This window comes from Phalaenopsis equestris, unplaced genomic scaffold, assembly GCF_001263595.1.
Source record: "Phalaenopsis equestris unplaced genomic scaffold, ASM126359v1 Scaffold000425, whole genome shotgun sequence".
NCBI lineage: Eukaryota > Viridiplantae > Streptophyta > Magnoliopsida > Asparagales > Orchidaceae > Phalaenopsis > Phalaenopsis equestris.
Genome location: NW_018164866.1, coordinates 182,250 through 200,005, shown reverse-complemented (window position 1 = coordinate 200,005; position 17,756 = coordinate 182,250). Strand labels below are relative to the sequence as shown.

The following is a 17,756-nucleotide window of genomic DNA, read 5'->3' as shown; positions in this document are numbered from 1 at the left end:
GCTGAGTCGTGAGGTAATATTTTCCCCCCATGAAGACTCTACTTGAGTTTAAAAAGTCTCACCGCTGCAAGAATATTCCAAACTTTGACTTGACCCTTCACCTTTATTGACTCATCTACCTGAACTTCAAGTTGAAATTAAATATATTTACTCATCACATTAATAAAAATAATGATAATAATAATAATAAATTTAGCAAAATTTAGTGTTTTTTGGGTCTTTTGAATAACCCCTCTTAGCAATAATCTTAAATGATTTGGAGCTTTGGCTTCAATCTTTAAATGCTGGTAGAGCCGTGCTAATATCAAAAATTGTGTTAAAATCAAAAAGAAACTTTTGCAAACCCAATAATTACTATTTAAAGATTATTTATTACTTGAGCCCTACAAAACAAAATCTTTACATATTGTAGAGAGTTCAGGTAGTATGGCATCACAACAACTGAGCAAAAAAATATTACATGCAGTTTCATAGCATCCAATTGAGCTCTCCTCTAATCAGAGTTCTTCATGAAAAAGTTCATCATCCTCACCATTGCCATCATTCCAACTGGATTCTGAACTCACCTTCTGAAGCTTTGTGGCATGGAGGGAGATCATATTCGACATCGTCGGAGATTTGGCTAAAACAACAGCATAACCATCATCCATGTGTTCTATCCCCTCAGGGAACAGCTGCCACAGCAGGCTTCCTCCCCCACTTCCCCCTCTTTTGCTTGACCTCAACAGCATCTTGTGTACTGTGCTGATGAAAGCTTCTCTAAACTCTGAGGTAAATCTCTCATCCTTTAAAGACACCCCAAATTCTCCAAATACAACAGGCATGTTTAATGTTTTATCAGCATCATCCATGTGACTCTGCATCCATTTCTCGACGAAGTCAAAATGTTCATCGGAGTATGAATCCGGCAGCCTTTCATGCAATTGTTATGTATAAATTAGCAAAAAAATATATCAAATTAGTGCCTAGAGTTTTTTAATGTGTTCATATAGTTCCCATGGAGGACGATTTCATAGAACCGTGAAATTAGCTTGAAGATTGTTAGTTAATTGAAAATTGATTCAAATTTTAGTTCAGATCAAGATCAAATCGAAATAAACAAACCGAGCTATGAGCCAAAACTTTCAATAGAATTTTTTTCGGGATGATTTCCAGCCATAAATGGATCAGCTCAAACAGGTTCGTGATTGGTTTGAATTATTTTTCATTTATAAAAATTATATAAAATGTTAAATAAAATCAAATATAACGAGCTACAAGCCAATTTTGAGCTCAAATGGATCTCAGTACCTCAATTTGAGCCATCTTGTTTCAATCTCAAGTCGGTTCGAGCCGATTTTGAGGTTGAACGGATCCAAATAACTTACACTTGAGTCGGCTAATTTTGATTTCGAAACAGATCGAGCTCGATTCAATTTCAAGCCGGGTTGGCTCGAAATCAAACATAACGAGCCATGAGCCGATTTCAATCCGAACCCAACCCATTCCAACCGATTTTGAGCAGACCCCAACTCAGCTCGAAATTGACTTGTTAACAACCTTAAGATTTCAACCACAGTTTAAAGAATTTGATGACTACTTTAGCAATTTTATGGATTCTAGAATTAAAATGATCCCATGTAAACACCTGGGACTATTTTGACATTTCGCTTATAAATTAACAGTTCATCAAATAATCTGAGTGCAGAATTTCAAAATTTCATGCAAGATGGAAACTTACCAAGTGTCTGAATAGATGTGAACTGAAGCAAAATCGACGCCTTGAGTTTGATGATTTCTGATAAAGTCAGTTCCAGCTTGTCCCATGTAAGAGTTAGGGTTAAGTTGCACTTTCTCTGGTGTTGAGGGGCCATAGAAACCTTCCAACCCTATCTCTAGCATATGGGTTGGATCGATGGACTTGACAAAATGAGCCATCTCTTCTATCCATGCCTGATTTGCCAAATAAAACAGTCAAAATTACTTTGTGTGCCATTTTAAAAAAGAAGATTTATATAAAAATAATCAAGGGCATTTATTTACATACCATCCAATTCCTATGTATTTATATATCTAACACCTACATTTAGGTTTTAAATTTATACCATCCAACTCTTTCCTATCAGATCAAAAATATGACCATTGTAACTTTTAAAAAGTGAAACATTTTATTCATAAAGTAGGTAGGATCCTGAATAGGGCTGTGCATTGTTTCATTTGTTGATTACAACTAAAAATTTAAATGAAATCAATCTTATTTGGTTAATTTGATTTAATTATTAAAATATCAATTTAATTAATAGTTGTAATTTTAATTTACCTTGACTTTTTATGCGTCGCGTACTTAAATCAATTGATCGGGCATTTACTTTTCAATTGTAAGTCCCCTCTGGTCTAGGGTTCGATTCCCTCCCGAGTGTAGGGTGTGGTACTCAAATTATAGGCGCATGAGGGCCGAGGCTCGTATCATAGCCTCCGGCCATTCTTTTTTAAAAAGAAAAAAAAATAACTTAACTTTTTATTATCAATTCGATTTTTTATTTTTATAATTCTTCAATTATATTTAAGAAATTCATTTATATATTTTTATTGAGCAAATGCCTCTGTTGATAACTGTTATGATCTTCTAATTCTCCATATCTATTTTTCTGCATAGATCAACGCATCCAGACAACAAGAAAAACAATTTTGAAAAAAAAATAAAAAGGAAAACTTCAGTCAAAGAAGGGAAGATACGAACCTGTAGAGTATCACCTGATGGATCCAATAGGCAGCGTGGCTCATTCATTAATTCCCATGCAAAGATTGTTGGATCATCCTTATACTTCACGTTGGTGAAAGTATTGATTCTATTCAGAACTCTCTGGCAAAAAATGCAACATTTAAAATTTTGATTGTTAGACTCCATGCAAAAATTAATTTTCCCAGGTCTGTTGAAAGAAAATGTGATAGTTTGGCAGATGGCAGAATCGTCCATATTCAGTATCAAAGAACTCAAAAGACTAGAACCACAATCATATGAAGCTAAACATTTTTAGCCTAGTCTAGTAAAAAGAAGTAATTGTGGGATTGAGAAGGAAGAATCAACAAACCAGAATATTCACATACACATCACTCAGGAGGCAAAAACAATTTTAGAAGTTTGTATCACGAAATCACCTACACATAAAAACTCTTGATATTATGGATTTGGGAGCATGTTTGGGACGGTTTTCTCATTGTTTTGCTTTCAAATTCTTGTTTTTTTTTTGCTGCCTTTTAGAAGTTTGTGTGATTTGAAGCTATTTTTCAAACTCAAATCCGCTCGTATGTGATAGTCATAAGAAACTTGTTATCTAACTTTTTCACAAAAACAAAAAAAATAAAGAGAGAATTCCATATATAGCACTCAATTCTCGTGTATTTACGTATATTGATCCCGGAGTTAACCCAAACCATAATAAAAATAAAAATATTATTGTTAAAATTTAAAAAGGGTTACAAACAAAAATGCTTGAAACAAGAATAAAACAACATACAACACAATCAACCATCTAGGGCGAGGATGAGAGGGGGAACGCCAACTGAACATTAGGTGGGCGACAGTCTGTGATGTTGCGGTAGTAGAGGGGGTGCAGGAAGAGCTGGCAGCAACAGATGGGGTGCAGTAGAGGGTTGGAGCTGGCAGCAACAGATGGGGTGCAGCAGTAGGTGGGGTTAGGGGAGAGGATGGTCTGCGGGAGGTGAGGTTATAGGTTCGGTGGGAGGTGAAGGTATAGGATCGGCCATCGGCAGCTGTACAGAGTGTGAAATGGCTGATCGGCAACTGAACAGGGTGAGGAATGGCTGGTCAGCAACAGGTGAAGGTATATAGGATGGCGGGGTGGCAGAAGGTGAGGGTGTAGAATGGTTGGTCAGTAGCAGAACATAGCAGAACAGGGTGGAGGTTGGCGTGTCGATGGGTGGGGAGCAAGCAGGCAAGGGGAGTAGGTAAAGTATAACTACTCCTGCAATAGCGAGTTATAGTCGAAGCACCCCTCGAACCTTTGGAGAAGATAATTACTCGGATGAGTTACAGCCAGAGCACATTTTCTCCTTTGGATACAATTCTAGACGAGAAAACAACCATCAACAGCAAGCTAGATAGAAATCTCCAAAGCCAAAAATTATCCCTAAATAAAGGAAAGAGCATATTTATAATAATAAATAGCTAGGTGCACTTGGATGGCAACCCTAACCCAAATAATTGGGTTGGCAGGTCCCCTTGCTCCCTCTCTAAACCAGTCTAGCCTTCCCAGCTGGGTCAACCCCGGTTCAGTAGAGCCCCGCGTTATATATCTAACACCTAAACTTCAATTTTTACATATATGTAACCTTACCTATGCATTAAAAGGTGTATTTCATTTTTTTTAAGTTAAAATAGTAGTAATTTTTATGTGATGAAAATTTTAGGTGGTATAAATGTAAAAAGTAAAAGTTTAGGTGTTATATATATATAATTGGGTGGTATGTATATAAATTCTCCAAAAAGGAAATATTTATAATACTCATCTTAACTTTCAAAAAAATTACTTGCTTCACAACTTTACAACCGCTGTCAAAAACATATTGCAGCCGCTCCGAACAAAGCTATGACATGTTTGTTAACCATTACATAATCATGAACAAATTAAGCAGGTCCAACTGAACATTGTATGTGCATGAATATTTCAAAGGCCAAATGTACTCTTCCAATTATTATGGGGTCAAGGCTCAAGTGCTTCAAATTTTTATACCATTAAATTGTCTTATTTCGCATCTTACTAATCATGATTTTTCATCCACTTAAGCTTCGGCCCCGGCTTTAGCTCCAACGCTGCATTAGTTGCGTCGACTGGGATAAGGGATCTATGCAGGCAAAGCTTAAAATGTGAACTTCACTGGAAAATGAGAGAGCGGCGCATCAGGTTTTATTTCTCCTTTTCTCTGTGAGGGAAAGGTCTATCTGTTTGAATTGAACTCAGACCTCTCCTTTAGTATTGAGAGGATTCATCACCAAAGTATCCCAATATACAAAAAAAACTTTTAAAAACTCTCAATTCTCTTCCATTTCCGACACAACTACCTTCCATTATATTGTATGTGATCGTATCTGTTGAATTCAAGTGTCCAGGAAGTATACCCAAGTAGCGTACAAGGAAGACGAAGAAGAAACAATAATGAATAGTAAAAAGTGTCTAATCCCTTTATTATGAAGACCACACACATATTTATAGACATAGGGTCCGGGACGCTGGATCCTACAAAATTACATATTAGCCAGCTCATGATTAGCTTTGAGGGGCCTTTTAGTAAATTACAAGATATTAAATACAATAAAACCAATCGACTCATCTGGTCAATGGGAAACTAGTTGACCATTCGTTCCGCATTTACTCCATCAATACTTGATCCAACATAAAGTTATATGTCGATCAGTTCGAATAAAGTCGAACGTTGGTCTGGGGGACAAAGTCCTTTGATACGCTTGTTTGTATTTGATTCGTCTAGTTTGTTGGTTCTATGTTTCTCCTCGTCAGCATCTTGTACGTCAGTCGCCTGGTGACCGTCCGTCATTGATGGCTACAGACAATCCGTCATGCTATCGGTTGCCCCTTTCCTCTGAACCATCTAATTGTCTTGAGATTTGTGCCAATATATTTTTTATATACATATTTAATTTCAAGATTCTTTTGCTTCTTAAAAGTTGTGTTTTGCATAAAAACAAGAGAAACTTTTTCACTTGTACAAAAATAAAATATACATAAAAAATTTCAAATTAAATGTCATTATTGCTCAATAATGAACTTCCATAGATTTCCACGCTTAGATTACCTATAAATAGTCCACAGGGCAAGAGAGGTCTGTGCCATCTTCCTCCCATCTCATTCTTTTGGTTCTTTTCTCTTTTTTTGTTTGTTAGTTGCGTTGTTGAGTGAGGGAGTGTCATATGCCGATAAAGATGCCCTCCTCAAGGCAATTTGTGGCATGCAGACAAAGGCTCGAAAATTAGATGTAAAACAAAACCAACGGGTGAAGCTTCTACGGGAGAAGTGAGCAAGAAGAGGGTTGGGTAGCGGTCAAGAACTGGCGATCATGAGGATCAGAACAAATCCTCTGATTTCTTTGCAAGCTTGCTGCAAAAAGGGGCTCTGAAGCGGGCTGAAGGCCAATCTAACGATCGTCTTTCAGTGCACCCATCGAAAATGGATGTTCTTGCCGAAGGAAAAGAAACACCCGTCTAGATTGTAGTGAGGGCGACAACTCCTCAAGATGGTCAAGGTGGGGTAATGACTGGGATGGAGACATCACTCCATCTACCGAAGGGCAATTTTTCTTCTGTGGATGGAGGGCTAGAGAAGACCGGTGAGGGTGCTAATTCTTACACCACGTCTTATTGGAACCGGATCTTGGATATGTAGTGAGGGCAACAACTCCTCAAGATGCATGACTTTCTTTGATGCAGCTATAGAAATCCCGACGGCCGATTCTATTCCGTAAGATAATGAAGCCGATCCTAAGGATGAAGTGGCCGTCATGGAACTTGCCGTTGTGAGGGGCATGGGTGTCGAGGACCAGAGGATGGATGGCAAGAATTTGTCTCGTGGCAAAGGCAAAAGTTCGGGTCGCCAAGGTTCTCTCGGCGTGGCAAGGGAAGAGAAGGTGGCTGAGGGGCGTTTGGTGTCCTTTGAATCACTGGTGAATATCTCGCGGATATGGAGGATCATCTCGCTCGTTTCATGTGATGTCCTCGGGGAGACAGTGATAGGAGAGTTGCCTGGGTTTTGGAGAGAGTCGATCAGGGGAAAAAGAGGTCTTCGCTCTACATGAGGAATTCAGTGCTTTTCGGGAAGAGATGTTTGCTGCTCGGAGGGAGATGATGCACTTATGTTTGGAGTTGTTGGCCGTTAGAGCGGGTCTTGTTGTTCAGTCGGGGGATGGTCTAACCTTTTTAAATTGGGTGGTGAATTTATATATGGGAGATTACTTCACAAAAGGTTTGTCTCGGTCGAAGCGACAAATGATCATCTTGTTAAGTTTTTTTCTTTCTTAATATTTCCCAGAGTTTTGTGTGATGTACCCCACCATTTTTTAAATAAATAAATAAAATGAAGTGCAATTTCTGGTCATGATTAACTTTTCTCAAGTATTGTGTGACTCCCATCACATTAGTCTTGTCGGCGACGTTTCATCTTCCCGTGTCTGTATATATATATGTGCATGAATATATATATATTTATATATATATATATGCGTCTGGCATCAGAGGCTTCCATTCCCTCCCACTACTTGCCATTTTCTTTCTCCCTTTCTTTCCAGCTTGATAGTCTGATTTCATGGCGCGGAAATTCTCTTAGAAGTCGTTCGGTTTGATTCTTGCTTCGGAGGTTTCCATCCTTTCCACAATAGACGTGGCAGAACCATAGTCTTTACATTCATGACCCCTTGATTCAGCTTCGGTCGACAGCAAACAATGAGCAAGCCACGGGTCATTTTTCCCTTGATTTATTTTTCTAAAAAGATCAATTCAAAATGGGTCTTTGGCTACCACTTTATAGGAAGTTGTGGTCGATTTTCAGTCGGTACGGGATCATAACCGCTTAAGTTCTTCCGAATTCAGTGGCCATAATGACCTTCGTCCTTTTCTGTCGAAGGATTAAGATTCACTGGCCGATCAAACTATTTAACCACTTCTTCACCTTTAGGATCGGTCGGGATGACTACATTCAGTTCATCGCTGGCCTCAAGATCCACTTGTTAGGTCTCAAAAACAAGATTAAAGATTGGAAGGCAAAGTTTTTTGTTGGCTCCTGTGCAAGTGGTTGGGGAATCAACACTTTCCCGGTGGAGTGTGAGGTAACGAAGGTAAAAATCTTGCCTGGTAACCTTCGGGGCCATAAGGTGTTGATCTAGGGGCAGCGTCTCTCGCTATTTCAGTACCTCGATACGAAGATGGTTGAACGCATGATCTGCCCAAACAGTATTGAGACCATGACCGAAGGACTGTGGGCATCGTCTCACAACCGAAAGGTGACCTCACAACCGGAAGCTGGTCAGGGAGAAGGCCGTTGAGGAGCGGGCAGGTTCGAAGGTGTAGAAGGTTGGTTGATCTTCCTCGTACTGGTTGCTTGTATATGTGGATGTGAAGTACTTAATGTAGTTTTTTGTTAGGTTGTTTTGAAGGGAGTGACGAGGACGCTCTTCCAATCCTAGTGCTCTGGATCCAGGAGTTTCGCCTGCTCACCCTCTGACCAGTGGGGTTTTTGCTATGACTCCTGGTGGGACTTCGCTTGTGAGTTCACCCGATCGGGCGGAAGCAAGCACTCCTCCCATCCTATCTCGATCGGGATTGAGTCGGAGGAAGAACCGGGTGCTACTGCAAGAGCGGGGAGAAACACTCCCCGAAAAGAGGGGAAGGTTCTAGTTACAGATTGCCTTCACCGAAGAGAGGAGAAATTTCGGTTTAATGATCTTTTAGTCATGACGAGGTGTTTGGACAAGCAGGCATTACGCGCTTATTAATAGGGAGACAAAGTGGTTCCCTAGCACCCCTCTAAATGGGGATTATTTGTCGACTCTGGTAGAGATGTTTTGATCTCCTGCCTTTGAAAAAACATTTTATTCAATGGACAGGATAGATATGTTTCATGCAAACAATCGTTATCAAGCTCTACTGCAAGAGCGGGGAGAAACACTCCCCGAAAAGAGGGGAAGGTTCTAGTTACAGAGTTGCCTTCACCGAAGAGAGAAGAAATTTCGGCTTAATGATCTTTTACTCATGACGAGGTGTTTGGACAAGCAAATATTACGCGCTTATTGATAGGGAGACAAAATGGTTCCCTAGCATCCCTCTAAATGGGGATTATCTGTCGACTCTGGTAGAGATGTTTTGATCTCCTACCTTTGAAAAAACATTTTGTTCAATGGACAGGACAGATATGTTTCATGCAAACAATCGTTATCAAGCTCTCGCATGGGAAGCCTCCCATTTTCAAGGGATACTTCTAGATTGGGTTGAAGAGCAACTTGAGAGGTCGAACCGACAGGTTCAGAAGTTGAAGCTTAGAGCTGTTATAGCCAAAGAGAGATTAAAGTTGCCTCTGGAGGAGAGAGAATTTGAGGCCCAAGAACACGAGGCTTGAGTGGAGGCTCTTCTCAGGGAAAACAAGGAAATAAAAGAGAAAATGTCCTCTATGATTACCCGGGAGGAACATGTTAAGGGTCTCTCACGTCAAATCTAGGTTGGTACTTCCTAAGCTATCGAACAATTCGTGAAACATAAGTTAATCGATCCAAGAAGGGCATGGAGGAATTTGGCATGATTCTTTGAGTCCGGAGGATGAAAAGGAAGAATCATCGAACGAGAAGCCTGATGACGTCGAGGGAGGGGAGCGTAGGAGACTAGGGAGGAAGGTGCCGGGAAATCTTCAAACATCTAGAGCTGTGGCAATGTTTTTCCCTCATCCTTTTTGATGTTTTGTTGTTTTGTATGTGGTGTGAGGAAAAATAAATAAAACAATTGAGTTTTGCTAAATAAATTTAGTGTAAAGAATTTTGAAGCCGGGAGTTTTATTTATTATGTTGTGTCTTTCTTTTATCTTATTGTTGATTGCTTTCGGATAATCTACATTTGCTAGAAATCGTCGGTGCATGTATGATATTCTTTTTGCTTTAGTGTGCGGGATGATCGATATCCCCCCCTCTGCGAAACTTGTCGCTGTCGGAAGTTGACATTACTGTTGGGGCTTAGGACTATCATTTTAGCACCCCTTGCGGATTTTATCATTGTTGGGTGCCGAAACATCTTATATGCCATGATCGATCATTATACACCCCTTGCGCTGTTTGTCGTTGCCGTGTGAATGTTATTGCAGGGGCTTAGGACGATCATTTTCACATCTCTCGTGAAGCATGTTGCTGTCGGATGTCGAAACATTCTATATGCCACTAACGATCATTATACACCCCTCACGGATCTTGTAGTTGTCAGGTGTCGATCGTTCACAGACCGGTCCGTTTTAATTTTTTGAAATGTCAGTTCCCCGATCGTAAAGAAAAAAAATCAAAACAATCAGCATGAAATACTATCAAGATGATGTGCTTTATTCATAATATCGAGAGTCTTTGTCAAGAAAGAAAAGAAAAAGAGATATATATTAATTATAATTTCATTTTACCATAAAGTAGTCATAAGAACTCAAGGAAAGAAATTCTTTAGATCGTTGCCACTTCAAGTTCGAGGGACCTCATTTCCCAGAAATTTCTTCAGCTTGTATGCTTCATATCCAACTCTCTAGTAGATGATGTAGGGGTCATGCCAGGTCTGATCCAGCTTCCCGAGAGCCTGTCCTCTTACAGCGGAATCGACCTTCTTCAACACCAAGTCTCTGAGAGCAAAGTTTTCTTCTTGAACGTGCTTGTTGAAATATTTGGCTATCCTCCACTTAATTTCCTCTTGTCAAAGTGTTGGTTCGATTTTCCTCGGCGAGGTCCAGGGCGAGCATGATTCCTTTGTCATTCGTTTCGCAACATTCCTCTAGGTCCTCTTCGTCAAAAATTAAGGCGATGAGTACCCTGTGACTGTAGTTATTGTACTCGACCGGTAGCATTGCTTCCATTCTGTGGGATAGCATGAAAGAAGTTTGGCCGGTGGACGAAGAAGGCGCTGTTCGAATAGCCCAGAGTACTGAAGAAATTAGGTATGTCCATTTGCCTTTGCTCCCTCCACTTTTTTCCTTAGTAGATTTAGAATATAATCTTATTCACGGCCTTCGTCTGTATGTTAGTTTGGGATTGATTTACCAAGGCGAACTTGAGATCGATCCCTTAACTCTTGCAGAAGTCTTGGACTCTTTTATCGTCAAATTGGGTTTCGTTGTCGGAGACAATAACGAGAGACAATCCATATCGACAAATCAGAGCAGCCCAAATAAAATTTTGGACTACCTCTGTTGTTATGTAGGTGAGGAGCTTTTCTTCGATCCATTTGGAGAAATTGTCAACAACCACAAGTAGGAACTTACATTGTCCTTTTGATGGGGGAAAAGGTCCAATAACATCAAGACCCCACATGGTAAAAGGCCAAAGGCTGACGATCGGATGAAGCTTTTGAGCCAGTTGGTGATGTAGGAGTCCGTACTTTTGACATTGAATGCACTTCTGGGAATACTCTTCTATGTATCTAAGCAGGTTTAGTCAAAAGTATCCCTGTAGTTGGATTTGATGAGCTAGCATTTTTCCTCCGAAATGACTCCCACATTCCTCGGCATGACTTTTCGGAGGATATCTTCAACCTCGTCTTCTCCAATGCACTTCAAATACAATGATGTGGGTGATTTTCTGAAGAATTTTCCCTCAATCAATAGATACTGGGCAGCCTTGGATTTGAATCTCCTATGATTGGTGATCTTATCGTCAATCTCTTCTGTGTTTAGCTAGCAGACGTATGTGTTCATCCAGTTTTTCCTTTCTTTGTTATGGATGTCCATTGCCAGAGGTACTTCGATTGAAGGTTGGCTAAGTTTTTGAAGTTGTTCCCCTCCCAGATGAAGGGTTCTGGTCAGGAGGTCGATGATCTGATTTTCTTCCCTTTATACATATTCAATTCATAAGTGGACGAATCGACGGATCTCCGTCTTCACTTTCCTGAGGTATTTTGCCATTGTTTCGTCTCTTACTTCCAATTCTCCATTGACTTGGTTGACAATCAGTTGCAATCGGCTTTTACTAGTATGCGGAGGGTTCCCATCTCCGAGGCCAAGCAAAGACCTGCAATCAAATCGTACTATGTTTGGTTCTTAGTTACTTTAAAATTTATCTCAATTGAGTGGTAGATACTTTCCCCGATTGGACTGCATAGAAAAACTCCAAGTCCGACGTCTGATCGGTTGGAAGCACCATCCATGAACAAAGTCCAAATAAACCCGTAGACCATGAATTCTTCCTTTGCATCCTGTGGTTCAGAGAAATTTACTAGGAAATTAGCAACAGCTTACGCCTTAATCACCTTTCAGGGGATGTAGAAGATATCAAATTCACTGAGTTTGAAGACCCACTTGAGTAGCTGACCAGAATGTTCCAGTCGGATAAGGACGGTTTTTAGAGGGTGGTCGGTGATGACTTGTATGGAGTGCATTTAGAAATATGGTCGGAGCTTCAGCGCTGAAATGCCAAGGCGAAAGTCAATTTCTCCATTACCGGATATTTGAGCTCGGCGTTCCTGAGGATCTTGCTAGTGTCGTATATTGGGTATTGTTTTTTGAGTTCTTCTTTAACTAGAACTGAACTAACTGACTCTAGGCTGACTCCTAAGTAAGGGGAAAGCTTTTTCCTTGGGCTTTGGACTTTGAAGGAGAGGAGGAGAAATGAGGGATTGTTTGAGGTTTGTGAAGGCTTCTTCGCACTCGGGTGTCCACTAACACCGGGCTTTTCTTAGCACCTTGAAGAATGAGGCGCATCTATCTCTCGATTTGGAGATGAACCAGCTTAACCCTGTGATTCAATCGGTCAGTTTTTGTATTTGGTATTTATGGGAGATGGCATGTTAGGAGTGCTTGAATTTTTTCAAAGTTAGCTTTTATGCCTTCCTGGGTTAGTAAATACCCCAAGAATTTATCCGTTAAAGCCCCGAAGATGCATTTTAGCGGGTTTGGCTTCATGTTAAATTTTTTAAAGTGTTTGAAAGGTTTCTTTTAAATCTTCAATATATTAAGCGGTCAATCAACTTTTAACTAACACATCATCAATGTACACCTCAATATCTTTTCTCTTATGATTAGTAAAAATTACATCCATGAGGCGTTGGTAGGTTGCCCCTGTGTTCTTGAGTCTAAAGGGCATTATATTATACAATAGACTCCCTCACTGGTAATGAACGAAGTTTTTTTCCACATCCACGGGATGCATCTTAATCTGATGGTACACTGAGAACACATCGAGGAAGCTTAGGACCAAGTGGCAGACTGCCCAATCCACCGGGTATCAATCCTTGGTAGTAGATAATCATCCTTTAGGTAGACTGAATTTAGATTTATAAAGTCCATGCACATCCTCCTTTTTCCATTAGCTTTTTGCACCATCACTTTGTTGGAGACCCACGTGGGGTACTGCACCTCCTAAATATACATTGCATCCTTTAACTTTCACACTTCCTCTCAAATGGGTTTTGCCAGTTTCATGGTTGAGCTTCTAATTTTTTGCATCACAGATCGAGAGGACAGATCGACATTCAATTTGTGACAGGCTGCATCGATCGGTATATCAAGCATTTCGATGATTGTCTATGCGAAATCATCTCGATTTTCCTTGAGGGTCTGGACCAGCAACTTCCTTTGTTTTGCATCAAAAGCTTCACCGATCAGAAAACATTTACCTGGTTCCCCTTAGATAGCTCGGACCTCGAGGGGTGGCCTCGTTATTCTCGAGGCCACCTCCTCTTAAGTTCTGGATGTCTAGGGGTTGTGTTCCACGTTACTTATAGCTCGCAAGTAGCAACCTATGACTGCTCTAGGTCAGCTTTAACTGTAGCAATCTCCCAGCCTCCCAGAAATTTGACTGCGACGTGATAAGTGGAGACCACTGCCTTGAAATTGTTTAGGATAACATTATACATCGAAGGGCAATCTACCACAAGGAAGTCCTCTATTAACATGACTTGTTTCTCATTTTATCCCCAACCTATTGAGAGTTTGATCACTCCTATCGCTTCCTTTCTTTCACCCAAGAAGCCATATAGTGGCATAGCTGGTGCAGTCATTCAGCCGATGATGAAACTTGGTTTGTCAAACGCTTGCTTGAATAGTATATTTATTGAGCTTCCTGTATCAATAAGAATGCTACCCATAATTATTAACTACAATTATCACAATAGCGTCATTGTGGAGATTTCCCTTTGGCGACAGACCTTCGTCGGTGAAGCAAATAGGCGTGGGATTCTTGGGTTTTCGGGTGAAAGTTGCGGTGAAAAGTACCCCAGTCTATTGCCTCTTCTTGTTCGCTTGGTTGGTTAGTTCAGTTTTGTCAAGTATGGAATCCTACAACATGAATAGTGTTGGCACGGATTGTTCCGTCGGATGCTCCCCTCATTGGAGCTTTGCCCTGGCTCTGGATCCCGGCCCCTGGGGCAATAAATTCTTTCAACTTTCCTTCCTTTACCAGTTCTTCAATTAGACTGGGGAGGTGTCTGTATTCTTCTGTGTCGTAATCGTGGTCCCTATGGTACTTACAAGATTTCCTGTTGTCCCGGAGAAGGGGCTTGCCCTCATTGGCAGAGCCTTCCTGAAGTAATCCTTGTCATGGATGACGTCTACCATCTCGACTATAGACACCCTTAAAGGGGTGGCTTGATGGACTTCATGCTCATAGCGGGGTTGCTCGCAGTAGTGAATCAACCACTGATTCTATGTTTTTCCTCGTCCTTGATCGTCTCGGTGATGAGTTGAGTCGTTATGGGGATGACTGTCATAGCGAGAGCAAATGGGTGTTCGAGTGCTCTCTCTAGATTTCTGCCAACCGTTTTGCGATGGTCTCTTCTAGTATCTCTGTTTTGATGGTTTGAGAACATTTTCATAGGTGTTGATATACTTATCAGTCATGTCCACTAATTCAGCTAAACTCTGGGGTTCTGCAAGGTCAAGATCGAAGCGGAACCTTTCTGACCTTCCCCCTGTGTCAGCGTAAACTTGGCCATTTCAGGCTTTAGGTCTTTCACATCCAGTGTTTTTCTCTGGAAACGTGCAATGAAAAAGTGCAGGCTTTCATTGGTACCCTGTTTTAGTTGCCATAAGAATCAGGCACTCTTCTTGGGCCTTAGAGCGCTGGCAAACTGTGACAGAAAGAGAATATTGAACTCCGCAAAGCAGGTGATTACCCCTACGGTCAATCCGATGAACCATTTGAGAGCGAACGACCTCAATGTTGTAAAGAACAATTTGCATTTAAAGGCGTCTAAGATCTTCAACAGACACGTGGAAGACTCAAAGGATGTGAAGTGGTCGTTGGGGTCCGATCATCCCTTGTACGACTCCAACGCAAGCAATTTAAATTTCTCTGTGGGTTCATCTCCTGAGACTTGCAGGGAGAAAGCGTTCTTCGGTTGTCGCAATGTTTCGGTTTGCCCGAGTCAGTGCCTTTCCTTCATAGGTGCGAAGCCAGCATTACGCTGGTACATTACCTCTTTGATCATCTTCTGCGGATGGTTCGTCCTCTTTCCTTTGTTCGTCGGTTGTTCCCCTTGGGGGGCTATGCTCTTTGTGTTGAGCCCACTCTCCTTCTGAGACTATGGCCGCTCCCAAGGTTGCAACTGCCCTTAGTACCTCTGCGAGCTGTCCTGAACTCTAGTTAGTGATCTGAGCTCTCAGGTAATGCAGTCCTTGTTGAATGATCTTCCATAAACTCTCTGGTACAAACCACTTTAATTGGGTTTTTCTCAGTGGTTTCTACCTCCTTTGTTGTCGTTGCACTCCTTTTCTTATTGACAGCATAATTCCAAACTCACAGCACCAAAAAGATATGTTGAATCCAAAAGTGTCCAGGAATCACACCCAAGGAATAAAGCGTACAAGAGAGATGAAAAAGAATAATAATGAACAATAAAGAATGTGTAACCCCTTTATTATGAAGCCATCTATTTATAGACATGGGGTCTTGGTCCTACAACATTGCAGATCAGCCCCATCATCATTAGCTTTTCGAGTGACATTTTAGTAAAGTCAAGGATATTGAATACAATAAGGCCGACTGACTCATCTGGTCGGTGAGAAACTCGTCAACCATTCGTTTCACGTCTACTTCATCAATATTAATTCGGGTTAGAGTTATATGTCGATCGGTTTGAATAAAGTCGACTATGTTCTGGTAGATGAAGTCCTTTGATAAGCTTGTCAGCATCTGATCTGTCTGGTTCATTCGTTCTATGTTTCTCCTCGTCGGCATTTGGTATGTCGATCGCCCGGTGACCGTCTGAGTTGCCATACTGACCTTCAATGTTAGCAAGCCATGATACGAGACTAAAATGCTCATGCACCCACCAAACCTCTACTAGCACCGAAGACACGAATTCCCATTGAGCAAAACAGCTCACTGAATCCTCGCCAAAGAGTACATGATGGGTGAGACGAGTCAGTTAACACTAAGAAATGATCTCGAACGGGCTAAAACAATAAAGTAGTGCTCATGCACAACTAGACTGTATATATGTAATTCTTGTTTTTATATTTGCCTAAGCTTGTTTCGACTATTTAAGTTTATTCTTAGTTATTCATTACAACTTCTATTTTTTGCACTAAGGATTTACAAGGCAATGCGCCAACATATGACATATTGATACCTGGTTGAATGATAAGAGTTACCTCAACATGAGCTTTATAGTAACCTTTAATGGTTGGATCCACGAAGAACTCATCATCAGAAGTAAGATTGAGGCCAGCTTCCTTTCCCCACTTCACGTACTGAGCTTTCCCTCCATAGTCTTCCCAATTATTACAAAACGAAAGTATCAATCTCATATTATGATTTCCAGCTTCGCTCACCACGAAGTCCAGCCCCTGTAATTGCAACACCCTGAAACTCACATTCACTGAGGCATACCTCAAACACAGCGTGTGCACAAAACCATCTTCATTACCTGGAACACCTCCTCATCGTACACCGACGGAGAAATCTGAAGCGCTCGCCATCCCGCATCGTTGAAAGCCCAAGTCCTGCAAACATTTAGCCGGACGCCGCCGCCTGCTTAAAAACCTCACCGACCTTCCCTCTAGTGGAGTGATCGGCGGCGAAGACCATAAGCCAGTACGTATTGAATCCATTTACGAAGAAAGGTTGGCCATTCACCAGAAACTGAGTGCCAGATTTCTCCACCATAGCCCAACGCTCGCCCTCCATCTCATTCAGTGCGCATTCCCTGCAACAGATTGGAAATCAACATTAGCAATCGAATTCCAGCAGTTCAGTCGCAGAAGGAAAATGAAGAGTTATATACATCGCCTTCGCTGGTAGCGGGCGATGAGTACCTTTTGATCTGCACCATTGGGCAATTTTCATGGCTGGAGCTGAGGGTTTTGGTGGTGGAATTGGTGAAGAAAAGAGAAAGGATACTCGCTATCAGGACTCTCCCTCGATTTGCCACGGCTTTCAGCTGTTACTGAAGCTTTAAACTGTGGAGATTATTCCAAAATTATTTTGAGTTTATTTTGGGGATTTCATTTTAATATATTTTTAGGTGGGCCCGATTTAACAAATATGACGGTATATTACTGTGAGTCCACACGTAATGTTACGTCCGAAATCCGCAGGCATAACTACTTCCTCGCTGCTCGTTAATATATTATACACAAGTAAAAAGTTCATCATTTCAAAAATTGATTGGGCACACTGCTAGGAGATGACTAGATGAGCCATGTCCATCACATCTTAACTTAGTAGCTAAGAAATAGCTTAAAATTATATATATGAATTGTTATAAAATACTTTTTAATTCAAAATATATTTCAAATTAATAAAAAAAAAAAGAATGATAGAGGACACCTAATTTCATATTAGTATTTTTGTTGTGCCATTAATAAAGTTATATTTATTGAAGTAGAATAGTATTATACAAATAATATTTATGTATATATATTAGTATCATAAAAGAAAAAAAATCTATAATTAAAAGCCAATAATTGCAATGTATTATTATTAACCAAAAAATAATTTTATATAATGTGTGCCCATTTGTCCAAGGCATTGTTGCTAAAGCCCATAATTGTACTGTCCAACTATTGAGCACATAATGGAGT

At 40.6% G+C, this 17,756-nt stretch overlaps 2 protein-coding genes across 2 annotated transcripts in view; both read right to left on the bottom strand.

The window, feature by feature from the left end:
• Positions 1 to 357: 357 nt before the first annotated feature.
• Positions 358 to 17,064, bottom strand: LOC110027347 (mannan endo-1,4-beta-mannosidase 8-like). The gene is given in 7 exon segments (XM_020728729.1): positions 358 to 912; positions 1,721 to 1,932; positions 2,720 to 2,842; positions 16,326 to 16,520; positions 16,601 to 16,689; positions 16,692 to 16,879; positions 16,989 to 17,064. Coding segments are annotated over 7 exon segments (1,239 nt in total). The 5' UTR covers positions 17,006 to 17,064; the 3' UTR covers positions 358 to 497.
• Positions 17,057 to 17,756, bottom strand: part of LOC110027348 (eukaryotic translation initiation factor 2 subunit beta-like) — a 34,860-nt gene continuing 34,160 nt past the window's right edge. Inside the window, exon 11 of the transcript XR_002294330.1 lies at positions 17,057 to 17,132. The gene's annotated coding sequence lies outside the window, so the exon portion shown is untranslated. The remainder of the gene's footprint in view (positions 17,133 to 17,756) is intronic.